The sequence below is a fragment of the Oncorhynchus gorbuscha genome, linkage group LG14 (genome assembly GCF_021184085.1).
Source record: "Oncorhynchus gorbuscha isolate QuinsamMale2020 ecotype Even-year linkage group LG14, OgorEven_v1.0, whole genome shotgun sequence".
NCBI lineage: Eukaryota > Metazoa > Chordata > Actinopteri > Salmoniformes > Salmonidae > Oncorhynchus > Oncorhynchus gorbuscha.
The window spans coordinates 39,926,506-39,950,272 of NC_060186.1; the positions used below are offsets into that span (position 1 = coordinate 39,926,506).

The 23,767-nt window shown below is 41.2% G+C and overlaps 1 protein-coding gene across 2 annotated transcripts; it reads right to left on the reverse strand.

Annotated features, from left to right (window-relative positions):
• Positions 1 to 343: 343 nt before the first annotated feature.
• Positions 344 to 16,460, reverse strand: LOC123994930 (activator of 90 kDa heat shock protein ATPase homolog 1-like). 2 transcript variants are annotated; one of them, XM_046298051.1, is made up of 9 exons: positions 16,055 to 16,460; positions 7,498 to 7,688; positions 4,958 to 5,040; positions 4,317 to 4,434; positions 4,113 to 4,204; positions 3,523 to 3,648; positions 3,044 to 3,145; positions 2,892 to 2,943; positions 344 to 862 (listed from the first exon to the last, which is right to left on the reverse strand). In XM_046298051.1, exons 1-9 carry the CDS (start codon positions 16,132 to 16,134, stop codon positions 690 to 692), a joined length of 1,017 nt encoding a protein of 338 aa, XP_046154007.1. In that variant the 5' UTR covers positions 16,135 to 16,460; the 3' UTR covers positions 344 to 689. The 2 variants fall into 2 exon arrangements, with proteins under 2 accessions (XP_046154007.1, XP_046154008.1); XM_046298052.1 differs by lacking the exons at positions 4,958 to 5,040; positions 7,498 to 7,688; positions 16,055 to 16,460 and adding an exon at positions 4,713 to 4,806.
• Positions 16,461 to 23,767: the final 7,307 nt, after the last annotated feature.

Sequence of the window (23,767 nt, forward strand, 5' to 3'; positions counted from 1 at the left end):
TCAAGGGCACATCGACAGATTTTCCAGTCGGCTCGTGGATTCAAACCCGTCGATTACTAGCACAATGCTCTTAACCGCTTGGCTACCTGCATAATGGGTATGGTAAGCTGTATACCCTTGGGATAATATATTGGAAATATAATTCAAAACCTTTTGTAATTAAATGTACCTCTTGTTGTCCATATTTCATTTGCACTGCAATTTGTTTTGATGTCTGTTTGTCAAATCTCTTAAAAATATCAAGTGTGAGCAACCTTTTTTCAAGAGAAACATCACTGGACATCGGGTAGCCACTAACCTGTAGTCTTGCACAATAAGTCATCATTAAACACACAAGACATAATTCAGTAAAAATCGCATTTATTTCAGCACGACACACTTCAAAATGTGCAGAGTTGAATAGAGAATACTGATCATTAATTCCAAATACTGTCAGCACGTAAACATACTGTCATTCGAGTGATTGTTTCTACATCTCCTTTGCTTAGACTCAGTGTGGTAAGCAGACCTCAAAAGAAGCCTTGAACCACTGACCCTTACACTGCAAGCCAGTCTTCCAAGTGGAAAGGGCACCGTTTGTCTACGCACACAGTATGGCTAGTGCTACAAGAGACAGTGCCAAAGAGTATTCATTCACATTAAATAATCAGGTTCTCTTTTTTTGTTTTGTTCATGACTTAGAGTCAATCTCAATAGAGTCGGGCCCCGAATCCAAAAGTTTGTTTGATGGCTTCAAAGTAGTATCTCTTCCAACCCTCCTTCGTCCTATCCTCTTCTCCAGTAGGGACATCTTTACATTCCAGCTTCAGCTCAGTCTCATTGCCTCGATCCTTCATGTTTAGAGTGATGGTCGCATAGTGCTCTGGAAGAGGGAAATCAGAGTGAGTTGTTGCAAAAACAATATATCCAAGCCATTTATGTTACCATCCATGGTTCCTCAAGTCCAGTCATGGGTCTCCAACAGGGTATGCAGGCTTTTGTTCCTGCCCAGTTTCAACACACCGGATCCAACTAATCATCAAGCCTGTGATTTGTTTAATCAGGTATGTTAAAATGAAAATGTATTGGTCGCGTCATCAGATTTACAGGTGTTACAGATGCAGCAAAATGCTTGTTACTAGCTCAAAGAGTGCAGTTGAATCTTATTTTTAGAACTAAACCTAGATGGAATCGACAAGCTGTGGTCTAACGGGAACAAATGAGTGATAGTGAGCAGAACAAGCATAGAGGCGGGCAGAGCCAAGCACGCCCTAGCGATATCCTATTGGCGCGTTCCAGTATACAACTGCATATTTCCGTTAAGGAAGTGTACAATAACTCAATTTGCCTTTGCACTCCTAAGCAGCGCATTTAAAAAAAAAAAAAAAAAATGTATTACTTTTGCAAACGGTAAAGTGCACAAAACTCTGTCCATAAGATTCTACTTTTAGGAACAGAACTGTATTCATGAGAATTTACAAAATGTCAGCCAAAATCCATCTCGTTCCATCTTCTCCCACTGCCTGCCAGTGAGCTTGCTATCTCTTCCATACAATATTTGGTTGTGAGCCAAACAAATACACAGACAATCAAAACAAGAAATGTCAGAATGTGTCCAATTAACAAATCCAAAGTAGATATATCACGGGAGCAATGTCAGAATATAAATACAATGCTTCAGAAAGTATTCACACCCCTTGACTTTTTCCACATTGTTATTGTTGTTACGAGATTACAATGGATTTGTCATTTTTTGTCAACGATCTAAACAAAATACTCTGTCAAAGTGGAGGAAAAATTATACAATTTGTAATACTTTTTAAAAAAAACACTAATTCACTGGATCTTGATTAAATGAGAATTCATCCCCCTGAGTCAATGTATGTTAGAATCACCTTTGGCAGCGATTACAGCTTTAAATCATTCTGGGTAAGTCTATACGTTTTGCACATCTGGATTATACAATATTTGCACGTTATTCTTTAAAAAAAATTATTCAAGCACTGTCAAGTTGGTTGTTGATCATTGCTAGACAGCCATTTTCAAGTCTTGCCATAGATTTTTCAAGACAATTTACATCAACTGTAACTAGGCTACTCAGGAACATTCAATGTCATCTTGGTAAGCAATTCCAGTGTATATTTGGCCTTGTGTTTTAGATTGTCTGCTGAAAGGTGAACGTATCCCAGTGTCTGTTGGAAAGCAGACTGAACCAGGTTTTCGCATGTGCTTAGCTTTATTCTGTTTAATTTATCCTTTAAAAAAACTGCCTAGTCTTTGTCGATGACAAACATACCCATAAGAGCCACCATCATGCTTGAAAATGTGTTGGATTTGACCCAAACAAAACACTTTCTATTCAGGACCAAGTTCATTCTTTGCCACAATCCCTAGACTACAAATCCCTGCAAGCTCCTTCATGTCATCTCTAGCTGGCACCTTTGCTAACAGGTAGTGTCAATTTAAAACTTGCACAAGACAGTTAACAAAATTGTCCATTTAACAATTTTTAGCCAATTTATTCATTACTAAATTTAGCTAACAGATGGCTCTGATTCTCTGGATTAACTGTCTCGGAAGGGAGAATAACAATGATCAAGTGTCCTCTCTCCCCGTGGAATTTCAGGAGAATTCTCCTCAGATTTCCTTCGTTAAAGTCCTCAGCAACAATAAATGTGGTTTCCAGTTTGCTCTATGAATGTTATCCTTAGTTCTAGGATGAAACAAAAGCCTGCAAAATCTGTGGGTCCCCAGCAACTAGTTGAGAAAGCAGTTAGTGTTGTAGAGATTACCTGTATGAGAAATACCTAAGTGGAGACATGCTGAAATTAAAGTTGATATTGAAAGTTACTGAGGTTAAAAGGAGCACACACAAAATCAAGAGGACAACTGGGCAAGGTGGGGAAACCTACCACATGGCCAGGTCTTGAACCTCCATTTCATAACAATCTTCTCATCTGGGACCTAAGAAGTGGAAACAAAGACTAGTTAGATTTGGACATTCTTCCACAATGGGTTACGATTGACGGATAACAAACACGATCTCAAGAAGACATGTCCTCACCAGCTCTGTAAACTCTCCGTTGACACTCCCCTCTAGCAGCTGAAACTTCCCTCCTTTTTCTCCATCGACCACAGCTGCAGCATGGGTGAACGCCTGGACCATCTGCATTACCAGAGTGGAGTCAAATCAATGATTCCTACAAGCTGTCAGCCAATTGTGGTCATGATTCAAAAGAGTTATGGGCCACCAATCTAAAAAGTAGGTGGGCATTATCTTACAATAGGCAACATTTGTGAACCGGATGTAATCTACAGAGTTTAAGTCTAGTTCACAGAGGTTGCTCCTCATTCCCAATTGAAAGCAACAGTAAAATCCAACATTGGATATAAGAGTTAATCAAAAATGTTTGCACTGGTGAAATACCACAGGGGGAAAAAAAGGATAAAAATGATATCAAAACCCTTTCTTTAAAAGGCAAACTAGCACATGCACTCTGATATTCTTACTCTACATTAGGAAAAGACTACTTGATCACTCACATTTTGGTTGATGAAGGTTCTGTACAGCTCATCAGGTGAGGTGAGGAAGGTCTCCTTGAGACTAAACTTGCAGGTTGAAATCTTGACCCCTGTGCTGGATGGTGGAGCAGAAGAAGAGGGACCAATCTGGGGACATACAACAGACAAGCATGATCATGAAGTCCCAGTATTTGTACTTTAGGTGAAGCTTACGTAATACTCGATAAGCCTGAATACTAGATATCCAAAACTTGGAAGTTGAGTAAATTAATTTTGGAATGGATTGTGGGGCTTTACATTGTATGAAGGGTGGTGGGGATGAACTTCAGTTACATTTTTTGCAGATGCACAAATGTCTTTATTTTGTTTTGCTAATTGGCCTCTTCTTGAACACAACATGCATGGAACATTCCTTACACTGTTATTGCTAGTTGGGTTTTATATCATTACCCCCTTGATACATTGGATGCGTCCCAATTTTTCTCCGTTCTTCTGTTTGTATTGGATTGATGTAAACATTAGCTGGAAGTTTCCACCATTGTTAAATCCATAACGGAAGAGATTGAGGTTAGAGAATCAAGGCATAAGGTAAGAAGGAAACTGCTACCCACCTGGGTTTTGTCAACTTTAACCTTTGTCTGCGATGGCTTTGGCTTGCTCACCGCCCCATTCGCCGTGGGCAGGATCATGCCCTGAGTGAACTCTGCAATTATCGGAAACGTTCAAATTCAACTCGTATAAAGCTGAACTATCGCCTATAGAAATATGGCTATGAACAGGCAATAGAGTTAAATAGATTTGAATAATGGCCTCACCTGATTTCAGGTGGCCAACATAGCTCCCCAGGGCAGCTCGCACTTTCTTTGCTCCCTCCTTCCTCATGAGTTCGGTGAGAGGTGTATTGGGTTCATCCTTGCAAAGAACCACACTGATCTGTGCCACCCCCCCCAAAAAGAGAGCAAAGACAAAACATATTGTTATGTTAGGTGTGGTCTTGTTCTACCCATTTAAAGGAAAGAAATACACTTAACTCCCTTTGGGCCCACTGATATAGACTAGATGTTGTTGGTGCTCCTATTGGAGAATGGTGTTGGTGCTACAGTTGGAAGTTAGCAGTGATGTTGCCATTACCAATTACTATCATTACAATTTCTTGAATGTTTAATTTTTCTTTCCATCATTGTTCATTTTTATTTTATTTTTTTATTTACTTTTTTGTGATGTCCTTGTATGAAGCCTTGGTGGGGTGAGAGGGAGGGATGGATGGGGGGGAAAGGGACTAGGGATGTTGTACTGTTTTCAATGTCTCTGTTCTCATATCTGAAAATTGTTAAATAAAGTAGAAAAGAAACAAATGTAACTTTTTTCAAGAGTAACTAAAATTACAACCAACAGTTAGCAGCTGTCGATTAGCCTGAAAGAGCATGATCCTGAATGGCATTCTGTCATAACCTACATCTAGGTCGTCCATGTCATTTTCATCAGAGAGGTTGGGAACGTCAATGTTCCCTTTGTACTTGATTCCGGTTTTTGATGTTCCTGGGGGAGAAAGAAAGATCAGGAGATGTCATGAAGCCTACTTTGAAGACAGATACTATGACAACCCACCCACATCTCACTGAACCCCTGGGTCTTTGTGTATGGGAGAATAAAGTTGTCACCACCGATAAATCTAAGATAATCGAGAATTTCAAGAAGCATTTTCCTACGGCTGGCTATGCTTTCCACCTGGCTACACCTACCCCGGCCAACAGCTCTGCACCCCCCACAGCAACTTGCCCAAGCACCGCTTCTCCTCCACCCAAATCCAGATAGCCGATGTTCTAAAAGAGCTGCAAAATCTGGACCCCGACAAATCAGCTTGGCTAGACAATCTGGACCCTCTCTTTCTAAAATTATCCACCCAAATTGAAAAAAATCGAATCAAATGTTAATTTGTTACACACACATGGTTAGCAGATGTTAATGCGAGTGTAGCGAAATGCTTGTCCTTCTAGTTCTGACAATGCAGTAGTAACCAACGAGCAATCTAACCTAACAATTTCACAACAATTGTTGCCACCCCTATTACTAGTCTGTTCAACCTCTTTCGTATCGTCCGAGATCCCCAAACATTGGAAAGCTGCCACGGTCATCCCCCTCTTCAAAAGGGGGGTACACTGTTTTAGACCCATACTGTTACAGACCTATATCTATCCTACCCTACCTTACTAAAGTCTTCGAAAACCAAGTTAACAAATCACCGACCATTTCGAATCCCACCGTACCTTCTCCACTATGCAATCTGGTTTCCGAGCTGGTCATGTGTGCACATCAGCCACGCTCAAGGTCCTAAACGACATAACAGCCATCAATAAAAAGACAGTACTGTGCAGCTGTCTTCATTGACCTGGCCAAGGCATTCGACTCTGTGAATCACTGCATTCTTATTGGCAGACTCAATTGCCTTGGCTTCTCAAACGACTGCCTCGTCTGGTTCACCAACCACTTCTCAGATAGAATTCCGTGTGTCAAATTGGAGGGCCTGTTGTCCAGACCTCTGGCAGTCTATGAGGGTGCCACAGGGTTCAATTCTCGGGTCGACTCTTTTCTGTATATACCAATGATGTTGCTCTTGCTGCTGGTGATTCTCTGATCCATCTCTATGCAGACGACACCATTCTGTAAACTTCTGGCCCTTCTTTGAACACCTAACTAACCTCCAGACGAGCTTCAATGCCATATAACTCTCCTTCCGTGGCCTCCAACTGCTCTTAACAACTCGATATGATTGGTCATATAAAAACCTTGGGACCCAAATGCATAAATGCAAATAAAACTAAATGCATGCTCTTCAACCGATCGCTGCCCGCACCCACCCGCCCGACTAGCATCACTACTCTGGACGGTTCTGACTTGGAATGTGTACAACTACAAATACCTAAGTGTCTGGTAAGACTGTAAACTCTCCTTCCAGATTGACATTAAGCATCTCCAATCCAAAGTTAAATCTAGAATCGGCTTCCTATTTTGCAACAAAGCCTCCTTCACTTATGCTGCTGCTATACATACCCTCGTAAAACTGACTATCCTACCGATCCTCGACTTTGGCTATGTCATTTACAAAATAGCCTCCAACATTCTACTCAGCAAACTGGATGAGGTCTATCACAGTGTCATCCGTTTTGTCACCAAAGCCCCATATATTACCCACCACTGCAACCTGTATGCTCTCTTTGGTTGGCCCTCGCTTCATATTTGTCTCCAAACCCACTGGCTCCAGGCCATCTATAAGTCTTTGCTAGGTAAAGCCCCGCCTTATCTCAGCTTACTGGTCACCATAGCAACACACACCCGTAGCACACGCTCCAGCAGGTATATTTCACTGGTCATCCCCAAAGCCAACTCCTACCGCCTTTCCTTCCAGTTCTCTGCTGCCAATGACTGGATGAATTGCAAAAATCACAGAAGCTGGAGACATATCTCCCTCACTAACTTTAAGCATTAGCTGTCAGAGCAGCTTACCGATCTATAAATAGCACACCCAACTACCTCATCCCCATATTGTTATTTATTTTGCACCCCAGTATCTCTACTTGCACATCTATCACTACAGTGTTAATGCTAAATTGTAATTATTTCACCACTATGGCCTATGTATTACCTTACCTCCCTAATCTTTCTACATTTGCACACACTGTATATATATTTCTCTATTGTGCTATTGACTATGTTCGTTTTTTCCATGTGTAACTGTTGTTTTTGTCGTACTGCTTTGCTTTATCTTGGCCAGGTCGCAGTTGTAAATGAGAACTTGTTCTCAACTGGCCTACCTGATTAAATAAAATAAATAAACGTTAGTCTCATCACCATGGAAACGAGTGCTAAGCTGCACTTAGTTTGGCTCAAAACCTTCTGTTTCAATCAAAATGTGGGATACTTTTTGCAGAAAACATCTTACTATATGTTCAACATGAGTTCCATACAGAGTGGTGTGTGAGAGTGTGCTGCACTCACCGGTCCACGTCGCCTTGACATTCCACTCATAGAAGTAGATGAGCTTTCCCTTGCGGTTGTTGATGGACGCCTCGCCGTCCAGCTTCGGGACGTCGGTGACCTCACAGCTCCCCTCGGGGCCCTCCACGCGCAGCCCCAACAGGAGCTCCTTCAGCTTGTCTGTCGACCAGCCTGTCACATCACGCTCCGTCCTGTAGGGACACGCAATGAATTCATATATTCAACTTGGTTGTGTTCATTAGGGCACACAGTCAGCCAACAAAGCATTCTGTAACAGAAACAAGCATTTGTTACTGGAGAACCCGTATCAGACCGCTCATATTTTGTGCCTTGTGTAATGAACAAGTAAAACTGTGATATGATCATTTAGCTGTCAACATTGGCACAGTGACATGTTCAGTATGTGTGGCCCGTGTGGGTGTCAAACCCACAACCCAGGTGTTGCTGGCACCATGCCAGCAAAGCTCCATTGTAGCAATGTGTGCATAGCCATAGATGGACTCAAAAGAAAGTAATCCATTTCAATAACCTATCCCTAGGCAAGTTAATTTTTCCTTCAGAAATATAGTTCAATTGGGTTTATTTACATAATAAATATACATTACTTTCTGAAGACAATCACACCCCTGGACCTTTTCCAGATGTTGTTCAGCTACAGCCTGAATTTTAAATGGATTCAATTGACGTGCTTTTGTCACTGGCCTACACACAATACCCCATAATACCCCACAAAGTGGATTAAAAACCAACAACTAATGAATAAATTTTAAAAGTATTCAATCCCTTTTATGTCAAGCCTAAATCTTGATTAACAGCCACATACTAAAATGCATGGACTCTTGTGTGCAATAAGAGTTTAACATGAGTTTTGAATGACCAACTCATCTCTGTACCCAACACATACAGATAATTGTAAGGTCCCTCAGGTGAGCAGTACATATCAAACACAGATTCAACCACAAAGACCAGGGAGATTCTCCAATGCCTCAAAGAAAAGGGGACCTATTGGTATATATAATAGCACGGTGAAGTTAATTACACTCTGGATGGTGTATCAATACACAGAGTCACTATAAAGATACAGGCGTCCTTCCTAACTCAGTTGTTGGAGAGGAAGGAAACCGCTCAGGGATTTCAACATGAGGCCAATGGTGACTTTAAAAGAGTTAGAGTTTAATGGCTGTGATGGGAGAAAACTGAGGATGGATCAACAACATTGTAGTTACTCCACAATTACTAACCTAATTTACAGACTGAAAAGGAAGCCTGTACAGAATAAATATATTCCAAAAACAAGCATCCAGTTTGCATCAATGCACTAAAGTAATACTGCAAAAAATGTGGCAAAGCAATTCACTTTCTTTTTGTACTGAATACAAAAAGTGTTCAAATCCAACACATTACGTAGTTTCACTCTCCATTTTTTCAAGCATAGTGGTGCCTGTGTGTTATTGACCGGGGAGCGTCAAGATAACATTTTTTTAAAGCAACGGAACAGAGCTAAGCACAAGCAAAATGTGGAAAACCTGCTTCAGTCTGCTTTACACCAGACACTGGGAGATTAATTCATCTTTCAGCAGGACAATAACCTAAAACACTAGGCCAAATCTACACTGGAGTTGCTTACCAAGAAGATGGTGAATGTTCCTGAGTGGCCAAGTTACAGTTCCGACTTAAAATCTACTTGAAAATCTCTGGCAAAACCTGAAAATGTCTGTCTAGCAACAAGCAACAACCACTTTGACAAAGCTTCAAGAATTTTGATTTTTTAAACAAATATGGGCACGTGTTGCGCAATCCAGGTGTGGAAAGCTCTTAGAGACCCAGAAAAGAGATAGTCGGTATTTGATTTTTCAATAAATCTGCAAACATTTCTAAAACCATGTTTTCCCTTAGTTATTAAGGGGTATTGTGTGTAGATGAGTGGAAAAATATATTAAATCCATTTTGTATTGAGGCTGTAACAAAATGTGGAATAAATCAAGGGGTATGAATACTTTCTGAATGCACTGCATTTACAGTCATTTTACTTATTAAGTCAGACTAAATTATCTGAGTAGTAAACTGGGAAACAATGAGTCCAAGACAGTTCACAAAAGAACATACCAGAGGGGCATCATTTACTAGGATCACCTGATTACAGCCAGTGTTGAATACATTGAGTTGACAAATCAAACCACGGGACGCCTTTTCACATATTTATTTGCCAAAAAGGTCCACGGTGGGTCTGTGTAAGCTAATACAAATGTATTGGAGACAGGTTTATGGCAGTGAATGTCATTCATTTACAGCTATAGTATTTCTCAGCTAAGTAACATAAGTAGGCCTACAGTATCACAGCGAGGTCAAACAGGTTGTGTGTGTGTGTGTGTGTGAACATCCTGTGTCCACAGCAACACGATTGATTATTCTCTAACCCCAGTGCATGTGGTGTACTATGCCACAGTGGAGGGGGTAAAAACCTTCAAGTTCCTCAGTGTACATCACTGACGACCTGAAATGGTCCCCTCACACAGAGAGTATGGTGTAGGAGGCTTAAGACATTTGGCTTGGCCTCTATGACCCTCACAAACTTCTACAGATGCACCATTGAGAGCATCCTGTCGGTCTGCATCACCGACTGGTACGACAATTGCACTATCTACAAATGCAGGGCTCTCCAGAAGGTGGGCCAGCCAGCCCAACACATCATTGGGGGCACACAGCCTGCTCCCCAGGACATTTACAACACCTGGAATAAAAGGCCAAGAAAATGATCAAGGACCTCACCGGACACCACCGAACCACAGCCTGTTCACCCCGCTAACATCTAGGAGACAGTACAGGTACATCAAAGTCTGGAGGAAACCATACGGTGAAGCATGGTGGCGGCTTCATGCTGTGTGGATGTTGTGCAGCGGCAGGTCCTGGGAGACTCGTCAGGATCGGTGCAAAGATGAACGGAGAAAAGTACAGAGATCTTTGATGAAAACCTGGTCCAGAGCGCTCAGGGCCTCAGACTGGGGCAAAGGTTCACCTTCCAGCAGCAATAATGCTATACAGAGTAATCTACTCACGTTCGCATACGCCGATTCATGGTCCATCTATATCCGGGTTGCATACAGTTTATACCATAGACATTAAAACCAGTAGATAAGAATACTTGGAATGTCGGCGCTATGGAAAACTCCCGATGTCACATGAAGCCGGAAGTATTTATTGAAACAATAACAATATTACACATCAATACAGGGACATTTATGTGAATACAATGAACAAATGGAAGTATTTGAATATGAAGCATGTAATATTCAGAGATGCAAACTGCTGAGGGCCCAAAAAGGTGATTTTATTTTTTTCACCGACATGCAAACACGGCGATCCTCTTTTGTTGCTTTAATTTTCTAGTGACTTTTAGTCTGGAATCCCTTCTTGAAATGCAGGTTAACCGTACTAACTAAACAACAAAGAACATGATCAGTCTCGGTGTGTAAAATAACAAGTGGTTAATGTGAACCAAACACCTAGCTAAAAAATTAAGGAACACAATCCATGTTATTTGTTGCCTAGACTTTACTGCGAATGACACTCAAATCCAGAGAAAGAAAAAAACAATACACTAATGTTGCAGTTAGCGATGACAGCCTTTATAATAAAACGATTGTGACCACACACACGCTAAATATTGCACTAGAATGAAAAACAGGCATTCTATTTATGCTCTATTATTGTGGCCAGTATAGTAGACATGGATTAAGTGCACAATGTTACATGTGTGCAAAAGTAACGTTCACGGAGTAAAACATTTAATAATCCCCCCTCACTCACACTAAAGTGAAACAGTACAGTCAGGTTCAACACAGCAAACGCAATATCTTTGGGTTACACTGCACATTATACACCTGTTCTACAATGTGCCAGCAGCAAAACATGAGACCCTTTGTTGGCATAATTGATCTCTTTCGGGCAGAGTACGTACCGTAATTGCTGGACTATTAAGCGCACCTGAATATAAACCGCACCCACTGAATTATTAAAAAATATGTATTTTGTACATAAATACGCCTCACTTGTCTATAAGCCGCAGGTGCCTACCGGTACATTGAAACAAATGAACTTTACACAGCCTTTAAACGAAACACGGCTTGTAACAAAAATTAAAACAGTAGCCTACCAAGCCTCCTCCTGTGCACTGAAACCACTGAAGTCATCTCCTTCGGTGTCAGAGTTGAATAGCCTCAGAATTGCTTCATCCGATGTTGGATCGTTTTCATTGTTGCTCTCGTCACTTTCATTCGGAGGCAAATACCCCGCTGAGCTCATGCTGCCCCTTCAACACACAGCAGTCCAGCCTTTGGAAACCCGTTGATGATAGTGGATTTTTTGACAATGCTCCACGCTGTCAGGACCCACTGGCATACTTGACCATAAGTTGCTCTTCGCATGCAGCCCGTTTTAGTGAAGGATTTCTCCCCACTTGTCATCCAAGCCTCCCACTGAACAAGGAGCGCCACCTTAAATGCACGATTTACACTGATGTCAAGTGGCTGCAAATACTTTGGGCCATCTGCTTTTCTTCCCTCTGAAGGGATTGTTGTCTTTTTGCACTGAGTCAGTTCCTCACGCTGCTGTTTACAAAGTCTTATAATCGACTCATTAAGGTCAAGCTCCCATGCAGCAGCTCTATTTCTTTTTCCAACAGCCAGATCGATCGCCTTCAACTTGAAAGCTGCATCATATGCATTTCTCCGTGTCTTTGCCATGATGAGGGTGACAAAATTACTACCGTAATCAGAATGATGGGAAGTTTGAGCGCGCTCGATTTACGTCACATTATGTGACGGTGCTCAGTTTTTTGGCGGCGGCATGAATCTTGCGAAAGCGGGAAAAATCCATAAATTAGCCGCGTCATTGTATAAACCGCGAGGTTCAAAGTGTGGGAATAAAGTAGCGGCTTATAGTCCAGCAATTACGGTACTCCTTATTGAAAGAGGGAAGTGTGTGGTGTTCCTTTTCACCTCTATTGGCATCCAGCTTAAAGCCAGGCCCAGCTCCACTTGATCCCTGAATCCACTTGTTTAACAAGAGACATCTAATTTCCACCCAATTCTCCCATTCTGAAAATTAACCAGAGGGGAAACATTAGTTCATTAGCTAGCTAACATTTTACACAGAATGCCAGGGTCCAGTGAGCAACTAACGGTATAGCTTAAGGTGCGGCAAGGAGTCGTATAACCAGTTAATAATATAGCCAATTGTTTCCTCGACGCTAGCTAACAGAAAATTCGATCCAGCTCCTGTAGCAAGATACTTAACAATGCTAGTGTTTTATCTGGCAAACTGCCTTTCCACTCTCTTTCCAGAGCACGCGCTGATGCTGGAACTAGCAAGTTGGTTGCCTCTTCTCTTCAGTCACATGCAGCATTCTGTTATGGGAATGACTGGCTGAGCCCAGTCTCGAGCCTTGGATAAAGACAGTCTTGCTCCAAACGCACATCACTGGTTCGCTTACAGCCATTATTGATCCAAACACGCAAGACAAGCCCCGCCCGCCAAATAAAAATCTACACAAATTACATAGTTTACCTATTTGGGATTTTTTTTTTACGGCAAATTTCACCAAAAGGCAACTAGTTTGCATCCCTGCATATTGCTGAATGGCACCAAAAAATATATATAAATCGCTAAGGATCATGATATAAGTGGCATTAACTAGCAAAAGATCATGCTCAATGTGGTCATTAACACCCTGCCTGAGAGAGACAACCTTAATGTCTATGGCATAGGGATCCACTGACTTGACATTTTTGGGCAATACCAATATTTTCCTTGCCAAAAAAATCTGATACCAATACTCGATTAAAAATATTTTGTCCTTAAGCATTCTAGTACAGTTAAATAGTTCACACACACACTGACCAAGAAGTTATTTTGTGGTCATTTACGTATGTCCCCATCACCAGTAAAACAATCAAAACCTATTTCTTTCACTTACTTGCTGTGCTGTTTCGTTGTTCAATCATTTCATTCTCAACCAGGATTTCATCATACATGTCAAGCAGCTTTCAGCACTGTCTGTCCGTGGCCTCTTCTGTCGTGGGCACTGTCACTGTGTCCCTTTCCATCTTGTCCAGCTGTGTCTAACATTTGACGTAAACCCTGTTTCTAGTCTGCATCGAAGTAGCAGTAAGGAGGCTCAGAAAGAATGCCACTGAATCAATCACTTGATCACAGTCTCTAGTGCTTTTCTAAGTTAACCCAACAGTCTGTGTTGGCATTTTTGTTGAGCAGGCATTTCAATGCCATGACATGGGTCTGCTGCAAACGCAGTTGAGCTTATTTCTCCAGTTGTTTGAATGGAGCTAGGAGTGTTCATGCTTCAAACATGTTCTCAAATCCCATTGAAATGGCAGCAGCGGTATGACAACCAGCACAGTAATGAGCATGCAATACGGCTTTCCTCAGTATGAAATCCTTGGCGACCCACTGTGCTATCAGACTTGGCATGCTCATGGGGCTGACATCACTGATCCAAATGTCAGTCGTGAGGCTAATAGCAGTGAGTAGCAAGTAGCTCATGGATCTTCATTTCAACAATACTGTGTAACTCCGGTAGGGCAACATCTGAAAAAAAAAATCACCTACTTGGTAATGTGTACTGGGGCTCGAGGTGCTCAACCAGTCAAGGGCAATGAATTCCATTATCTTGGTGTTAATGGATTTCGCCTTTGAGTTGTTTCGCTGAAATTTTCTCACTCTTTCAAATGACTGCTCGACTTGAACTTCTTTAGTTGTTGAAAGTGTGTGCTTAGTTTTTTTCCTGCTTTTGTTCTAAGTAGTGTCTGAACATCTGGGAGTGTTGCTCTTTCAAATGAGTAATTACGTTTGTGGTATTGAAAGATTTCACTTTCTCACCTCCTCAGGAAATAACAGCAACAACGTTGCATGTGGTCTTTTTGTTATCTTCCTTTGAAACTGAAAAATAGATCCACACAGCAGACACTGAAAGCTAGGTTAGGAATGCTGTGTTGCACGTGCAGCGCTGGATTCTCCGTGGCGTCATTCGTCATATAGGTATGAATGTCAGCTTTGACATCGGTTTTGCACATTGGCGTTAAACTAGACATCGGGCCAATGCAGATGTGGGCATTTATAGCTAATATCGTCTGGTTCCTATATGCTTACCGATTCATCGACCAATCCCATCGTGATTGGTCTGTCAAGACTGTCCTGTATGACGACAAATGTTGTCCTCAGAATGGGTCACTATGTAATTAAATATCTGGATTTGTAGCGAACGTTCAAATAATTCACTGTGGGGACGGAACTTGCTCACCATAAACACATTATAGAGCCCAAAACGGGCGTCTAAAACGTTTTAGTTTGGTAGTTCTGACGATCGTAATTTACATAGGCTTCCTCAGCCAGACCTGGCATTTTGGCAGTGCTAGGTTGCTATGCAGCAGCAGAGCTTGTGACTTCACGCTCCAGAACAGACACTGGGGGCCTGGTTTATATGGACCAACATCACACGCACAATGAATGTTTTATACCAAGGCAGTTGTGTTAAGTACTTAAAAGTGTACATTAAAGTACTACTGAAGTAGTTTTTTGGGGGTATCAGTACTTTCTTTATATTTGACAACTTTCACTATATTCCTAAAGAAAATTATGTACATTTTCCCTGACACCCAAAAGTACATTATATTTAGATGTTTTATTTAACTAGGCAACTCAGTTAAGAACAAATTCTTATTTACAATGATGGCCTACCACGGCCAAACCAATAACCTGGACGATGCTGGGCCAATTGTGCTCCGCCCTATGGGACTCCCAATCACGGCCTGTTGTGATACAGCCTGGAGTCGAACCAGGGTCTGTAGTGACACCTCTAGCACTGACATGCAGTGCCTTAGACCGCTGTGCCACTCAGAAGCCCAATGCTTAGCAAGACAGAAAATGGTCCAATTCGCACACTTATCAAGAGAACATCCCTGGTCATCCCTACTGCCTCTGACCTGGTGGACTTACTAAACACAAATGTTTTGTTTTGAAATGATGACTGAGCATTGGAGTGTGACCCTGGCTATCCGTAAATTTTTAAAAAAATTATCGTGCTTTTAATTATCCACACTTTTCCTTTTGATACTTAAGTATATTTTAGCACCTACATTTACTTTTGATACTTAGGTATATTTAAAAACATACTTTTAGACTTTTACTCAAGAAATATGTTAGTATTTTACTGGGCGACTTTCACTTGAGTCATTTTATTATTAGGTATATCTACTTTTCCTCAAATATGAGAATTTAGTACTTTTTCCACCACCGCCCAAAGGTGATAACTAAAGTGTATTTTTAGGCATTTTCCACTGACTTCTCTATGTGAGAGTCTGGGCCGGGCGTTACTTAAACTGCAGTGCAGTACCGAAGCAAAACTGTTGTGGGAGCAGTCTAAACCGTGTTGCTACTTCCGGAACCCTTGCCTTGGTCTGATAATAGCTTGCCAGTGAGCAGGCCTTTCCAACTGCATCTCGAAAGGCAGTGTGCTTTCTTCAACTAGGCTAACGTTACTCACCAATGCCAGTTGTTGACGTTTGTTGCATCGGCTCTCTCCTCCACGATCCAGCGTGGATCCCCTTCTCCCCATTTAGCCATGACGACAGTAGTAACTTACTATCAAACAAGCTGTACAATTGCGTCTCCGAAGCTTGCTAACGCCAGCTAACTAGCTAGCTAAATTAATCGCAAATGCCGGCACCGAAAGGAACGAACGTGATGATTAGATAGCTAACGTTAGCAAGCTAAACCGATTAAGTAAATAAGTCGACTATTATCTAAAATTGCGTTATGGCCGTAACTATGTTCCTGAGCGACGGTTTTCCTCTTGGTTTTGACCCTGGTCTTTCTAGAAAAGTCGTTTTGACATGCAAGGAGCTTTCGCCATTACCATATGAAGGTGGTGTACAGCTACAGACGGAAGTGACGCATATACCCCCCCCCAAAAAAAATGCAGCAACAGAGTTCCTTCTTCGTCTGCAGATTTTTTTATGGCAGTTGGCAACCAACGTTAAGTTGCATTACCGCCACCAACTGGATTGGAGTGTGGACCAGAGACAGTGAAGTTCTAAATCATGTTCACTTACAACTGAATCTACTCCTTCCTCAACATCACTTACCATCTCAAACATCCCTAGATCTATCACTGGATGAGGGAGAAACCAAGGTGGAATGCCAGGAAGAACCACAGAGGGGCTAAACTCCCTCCCAAGCAACACCATCTTGCTCGCCATGTCATTGCCTATCCACCCAAAGCTTGTACTCAGATTTCATTCATTTCCCCAGCACTATAGGAGTACCTTTTTTGTAGGATGTGTAACCTTATGTTCTTGTACATTTACCCAATATGTCATGCTAACTATTGTCTTCTTCTCTACCTGTATCGCTGCCAACAGGGAGGTATTGAGTGCTCGATTACATCTAGCTTTTTTTAAAGATGTCTGAGCTGCTGATCCATATGCTACACTTCCATAATCCAGTGATCACCTCTATATAACATTTTTGATGCCATGCTATCTTACCGCCACTCCATTCCAGACAAGCAACACATCACATTCAACATTTTCTTTCTTTTGACAACTACTCTGCGAACATGCTCCACCCATGCCCAGATTTATTCCATAAAACCTCAAGTGTATTTCTTCCCCGACCTTACTTCTAGGGAAAAAAACACTGTGTTTTCTCAACTGAAAACGTATAGCTCAACTTCACTAATCGCTTCTTGAACTCTTCTGGCTGTATGGGTAATACTTCTCCCTTTCATCCGCAAACAATGACCTCCCAGTATCAGGCCTCACTTGGGAGAATACATTGTCAATCATAATGTCACACCCTGATCTGGTGTCGCCCATTTTACCCATTATCCCCTGTGTATTTATACCTGTGTTCTCTGTTGCCAGTTCATCTTGTCCCGTATGCCTGGTTCTCTCTCTAGTCCCTGTTTTCTAGTTTTGACCATTCTGTCTGCCATCCTGTATCTTGTGACACTGCCCTGGATTGCTGACCTCTGCCTGCCCTAACCCTGAGCCTGTCTGCCATACTGTGCCTTTTGGACTCTGCTCTGGATTACTGACCTCTGTTTGCCCTTGACCTGTCGTTTGCCTGCCCTCTGTTTTTGTAATAAATGTTTGTTACTTTGAACTGTCTGTGTCTTGGTCTTATCCTGAGGTCTGATACATATTGGAGAACAACAAAGGCCTAATTACACTTCCCTGGGGGATACAATTATCTACCTCAAATCAAATTGTATTGGTCACATACACATGGTTAGCAGATGTTAATGCAAGTGTAATGAAATGCTTGTGCTTCTATTTCAAGTAATCTAACAAATTCACAACAACTACCTTATACACACAAATGTAAAGGGATGAATAAGAATATGTACATATACATATATGGATGAGTGATGGCTGTGTGTATTTATATAGCCCTTCTTACATCAGCTGATATCTCAAAGTGCTGTACAGAAACCCAGCCTAAACCCCCAAACAGCAAGCAATGAAGGTGTAGAAGCACGGTGGCTAGGAAAAACTCACTAGATGGTATAGGATACAGTATATACATATGAGATGAGTAATATGGTGAGGATATGTAGACATATGTAGACATTATTAAAGTGGTGTTATTTAAAGTGACTAGTGATACCTTTATTAAATCCATTTATTAAATGTATTAAAGTGGCAAGAGATTTGACTCTATGTTAGGGATGGCTGTTTAACAGTCTGATGGCCTTGAGATAGAAGCTGTTTTTTGTAGCTTTCTGACATAGAGCTCCCCACCCTCACTTGTATTGATCACCAAAAATGAAAATCCTTTATCCAGTTAAAAACCCTTCCTCCAACCCCCATGTTATCCATCTTGATAAGCAGGCCTTCATTCCACATCATGTCATAAGCCATCTCTACATCAAATAAAATGTCTACCACCACCCCCTTATTTGCCTGTTCCTTCCATATGACTGACTCAAAGGACAGTACAGGATCCATCATTCCCCTGCCTTTCCTGAACCCACTTTGATCTGGTGACGTTAGTCCTCTACTCTCCAGGATGTAAGTCAGTCTTTCCGCTATCATCCTTTCCATAAATTTACATACGTGAGATGTCAACGCTATTGGCTTATAGCTTGAAGGACTAGTAGAGTCTTTCCCTGGTTTCCATACTGGCACCACTACCGCCTGCTTCCACCCTCCAGACAGTTTCCCTTCCTGCCACACCTTATTCTAAAGGCCCAATACTTTCCCCATTGCAGTGTCACTGAGATGAGCCATCATGATGTAACACATCTCATCCTTCCCAGGAGATGTTACCCCAGCTTTAGCTAAAGCTCTCTTCATCTCAGCACACATAAAAGGGCATATTCAATGTATCCCCCACCATCTCTCTCTGATCCAGGACCCCTGGATGTTCTCCTCTGACCCTCTCTTCCCCACGCTGCCCTTCTTCTGTCAGATTATGTGAGCTGTGCATCTTCACAACTCATGCCATCAGAAAATTAGATTTTAAAAAATTAAAAAAGATTAAAAAACACCTTATTGTACAGCGGAGACTGTGAAGCAAACACAAACATTGGCACAGTGTCACGATCGTCGTATTGAGGAGACCAAAGCGCAGCGTGGTGTGAATACATACTTTTAATTAACATGCCATTAACATCACATAGACAATAACCCACGAACCACAATACAAAACCGGCTACCTAAATATGGTTCCCAATCAGAGACAACGACAAACACCTGCCACTGATTGAGAACCATATCAGGCCAAAACACATAGAAACAGACTAACTACACATGCAACATAGAATGCCCACTCATATCCCAACTTGACCAAACAAAACATAGAAACAAACAACGCAAATAATGAACAGAGTGTGACAGTACGCTTGCACTTGTTCACTGCCAAGTTCAGTCTGTTGGACTAGGACAGCATCAAGTCCAACATCAATTGCATCAGTGTAAAAAACAAAAGGGCAGTCAAAGTTGGGATGACCCAAAATGGGAGGTGTGACGAAGTGTCGTTTCAGGGTTTCAAAGGTCTGGCACTGCCATCCATCGGAATTTTGCTCCCTTTCTCTTCAATGTGTTGAGTGGTTCTGCCACCTGGAAGAAGTTCGACACAAACAGATGGTACCATCCAGCCATCCCAAGGAACCGTTGAAGGGCTTTGAGTGTGGTTGGCACAGGGAAGTCTTGTACAGCCTTGGTCTTTCAGGATCCACAAGAATGCTTGTTTGGTATTGTTTGGTATTTACCATGCACAGGTTGATGTTCTTTGCTATTTACCATGCACCGGTTGATGTTTTTTGCTGTTTACCATGCACAGGGTGATGTTGTTTGGTATTTACCATGCACAGGTTGATGTTGTTTGGTTTTACCATGCACAGGTTGATGTTGTTTGGTATTTACCATGCACAGGTTGATGTTCTTTGCTATTTAGCATGCACAGGGTGATGTTGATGTTGTTTGGTATTTACCATGCACAGGTTGATGTTCTTTGCTATTTACCATGCACAGGGTGATGTTGATGTTGTTTGGTATTTACCATGCACAGGCTGATGTTCTTTGCTATTTACCACGCACCGGTTGATGTTTTTTGCTGTTTACCATGCACAGGTTGATTTCGATGTTGTTTGGTATTTACCATGCACAGGTTGATGTTCTTTGCTATTTACCATGCACCGGTTGATGTTTTTTGCTGTTTACCATGCACAGGGTGATGTTGTTTGGTATTTACCATGCACAGGTTGATTTCGATGTTGTTTGGTATTTACCATGCACAGGTTGATGTTGTTTGGTATTTAATAATATAATAATAATATATGCCATTTAGCAGACGCTTTTATCCAAAGCGACTTACAGTCATGTGTGCATACATTCTATGTATGGGTGGTCCCGGGGATCGAACCCACTACCCTGGCGTTACAAGCGCCATGCTCTACCAACTGAGCTACAGAACCCCCCCAGAACCCCTATTTACCATGCACAGGTTGATGTTGTTTGGTTTTTACCATGCACAGGTTGATGTTGTTTGGTTTTTACCATGCACAGGTTGATGTTGTTTGGTATTTACCATGCACAGGTTGATGTTCTTTGCTATTTACCATGCACAGGTTGATGTTCTTTGCTATTTACCACGCACCGGTTGATGTTTTTTGCTATTTACCACGCACCGGTTGATGTTTTTTGCTATTTACCATGCACAGGTTGATGTTGTTTGCTATTTACCATGCACAGGTTGATGTTGTTTGCTATTTACCATGCACAGGTTGATGTTCTTTGCTATTTACCATGCACAGGTTGATGTTGTTTGCTATTTACCATGCACAGGTTGATGTTCTTTGCTATTTACCATGCACAGGTTGATGTTGTTTGGTTTTTACCATGCACAGGTTGATGTTGTTTGGTATTTACCATGCACAGGTTGATGTTGTTTGCTATTTACCATGCACAGGTTGATGTTGTTTGCTATTTACCATGCACAGGTTGATGTTCTTTGCTATTTACCATGCACAGGTTGATGTTGTTTGCTATTTACCATGCACAGGTTGATGTTGTTTGCTATTTACCACGCACCGGTTGATGTTTTTTGCTATTTACCATGCCCAGGTTGATGTTGTTTGCTATTTACCATGCACAGGTTGATGTTGTTTGCTATTTACCATGCACAGGTTGATGTTCTTTGCTATTTACCATGCACAGGTTGATGTTGTTTGCTATTTACCATGCACAGGTTGATGTTTTTTGCTGTTTACCATGCACAGGGTGATGTTGATGTTGTTTGGTATTTACCATGCACAGGTTGATGTTCTTTGCTATTTACCATGCACAGGGTGATGTTGATGTTGTTTGGTATTTACCATGCACAGGGTGATGTTGATGTTGTTTGGTATTTACCATGCACAGGTTGATGTTCTTTGCTATTTACCATGCACAGGGTGATGTTGATGTTGTTTGGTATTTACCATGCACAGGCTGATGTTCTTTGCTATTTACCACGCACCGGTTGATGTTTTTTGCTGTTTACCATTAACAGGTTGATTTCGATGTTGTTTGGTATTTACCATGCACCGGTTGATGTTTTTTGCTGTTTACCATGCACAGGGTGATGTTGTTTTGTATTTACCATGCACAGGCTGATGTTGTTTGCTATTTACCATGCACAGGCTGATGTTGATGTTGTTTGGTATTTACCATGCACAGGCTGATGTTGTTTGCTATTTACCATACACAGGTTGATGTTGATGTTGTTTGGTATTTACCATGCACAGGGTGATGTTGTTTGGTATTTACCATGCACAGGGTGATGTTGTTTGGTATTTACCATGCACAGGTTGATGTTGTTTGCTATTTACCATGCACAGGCTGATGTTGTTTGCTATTTACCATGCACAGGTTGATGTTGATGTTGTTTGGTATTTACCATGCACAGGTTGATGTTGATGTTGTTTGCTATTTACCATGCACAGGTTGATGTTGATGTTGTTTGCTATTTACCATGCACAGGTTGATGTTGATGTTGTTTGCTATTTACCATGCACAGGTTGATGTTGATGTTGTTTGCTATTTACCATGCACAGGTTGATGTTGATGTTGTTTGCTATTTACCATGCACAGGTTGATGTTGTTTGGTATTTACCATGCACAGGTTGATGTTGTTTGGTATTTACCATGCACAGGTTGATGTTGATGTTGTTTGGTATTTAGCATGCACAGGTTGATGTTGATTGCTATTTACCATGCACAGGTTGATTTATGTTGTTTGGTATTTACCATAAACAGGTTGATGTTGATGTCGTTTGGTATTTACCAAATACAGGTTGATGTTGTTTGGTATTTACCATGCACAGGTTGATGTTGATTGCTATTTACCATGCACAGGTTGATGTTGTTTGGTATTTACCATAAACAGGTTGATGTTGATGTCGTTTGGTATTTACCAAATACAGGTTGATGTTGTTTGGTATTTACCATGCACAGGTTGATGTTGATTGCTATTTACCATGCACAGGTTGATGTTGTTTGGTATTTACCATGCACAGGTTGATGTTGATGTCGTTTGGTATTTACCAAATACAGGTTGATGTTGTTTGGTATTTACTATGCACAGGTTGATGTTGATGTCGTTTGGTATTTACCAAATACAGGTTGATGTTGTTTGGTATTTACCATTCACAGGTTGATAATGTTTGCTATTTACCATGCACAGGTTGATTTTTATGTTGTTTGGTATTTACCAAATACAGGTTGATGTTGTTTGGTATTTACCATGCACAGGTTGATGTTGATTGCTATTTACCATGCACAGGTTGATGTTGTTTGGTATTTACCATGCACAGGTTGATGTTGATGTTGTTTGGTATTTACCATGCACAGGTTGATGTTGTTTGGTATTTACCATGCACAGGTTGATGTTGATGTTGTTTGGTATTTACCATTCACAGGTTGATGTTGTTTGGTATTTACCATGCACAGGTTGATGTTGTTTGGTATTTACCATGCACAGGTTGATGTTGTTTGGTATTTACCATGCACAGGTTGATGTTGTTTGGTATTTACCATGCACAGGTTGATGTTGTTGTTGCTATTTACCATGCACAGGTTGATGTTGTTTGGTATTTAGCATGCACAGGTTGATAATGTTTGCTATTTACCATGCACAGGTTGATTTTTATGTTGTTTGGTATTTACCATGCACAGGTTGATTTTTATGTTGTTTGGTATTTACCATGCACAGGTTGATGTTGTTTGGTATTTAGCATGCACAGGTTGATAATGTTTGGTATTTAGCATGCACAGGTTGATAATGTTTGGTATTTAGCATGCACAGGTTGATAATGTTTGGTATTTAGCATGCACAGGTTGATAATGTTTGGTATTTACCATGAACAGGTTGATAATGTTTGGTATTTAGCATGCACAGGTTGATGTCGTTTGGTATTTACCATTCACAGGTTGATAATGTTTGGTATTTAGCATGCACAGGTTGATTTTTATGTTGTTTGGTATTTACCATGCACAGGTTGATGTTGTTTGGTATTTAGCATGCACAGGTTGATGTTGATGTTGTTTGGTATTTAGCATGCACAGGTTGATGTTGAGTTTGTTTGGTATTTAGCATGCACAGGTTGATAATGTTTGGTATTTACCATGCACAGGTTGATAATGTTTGGTATTTACCATGCACAGGTTGATTTTTATGTTGTTTGGTATTTACCATGCACAGGTTGATAATG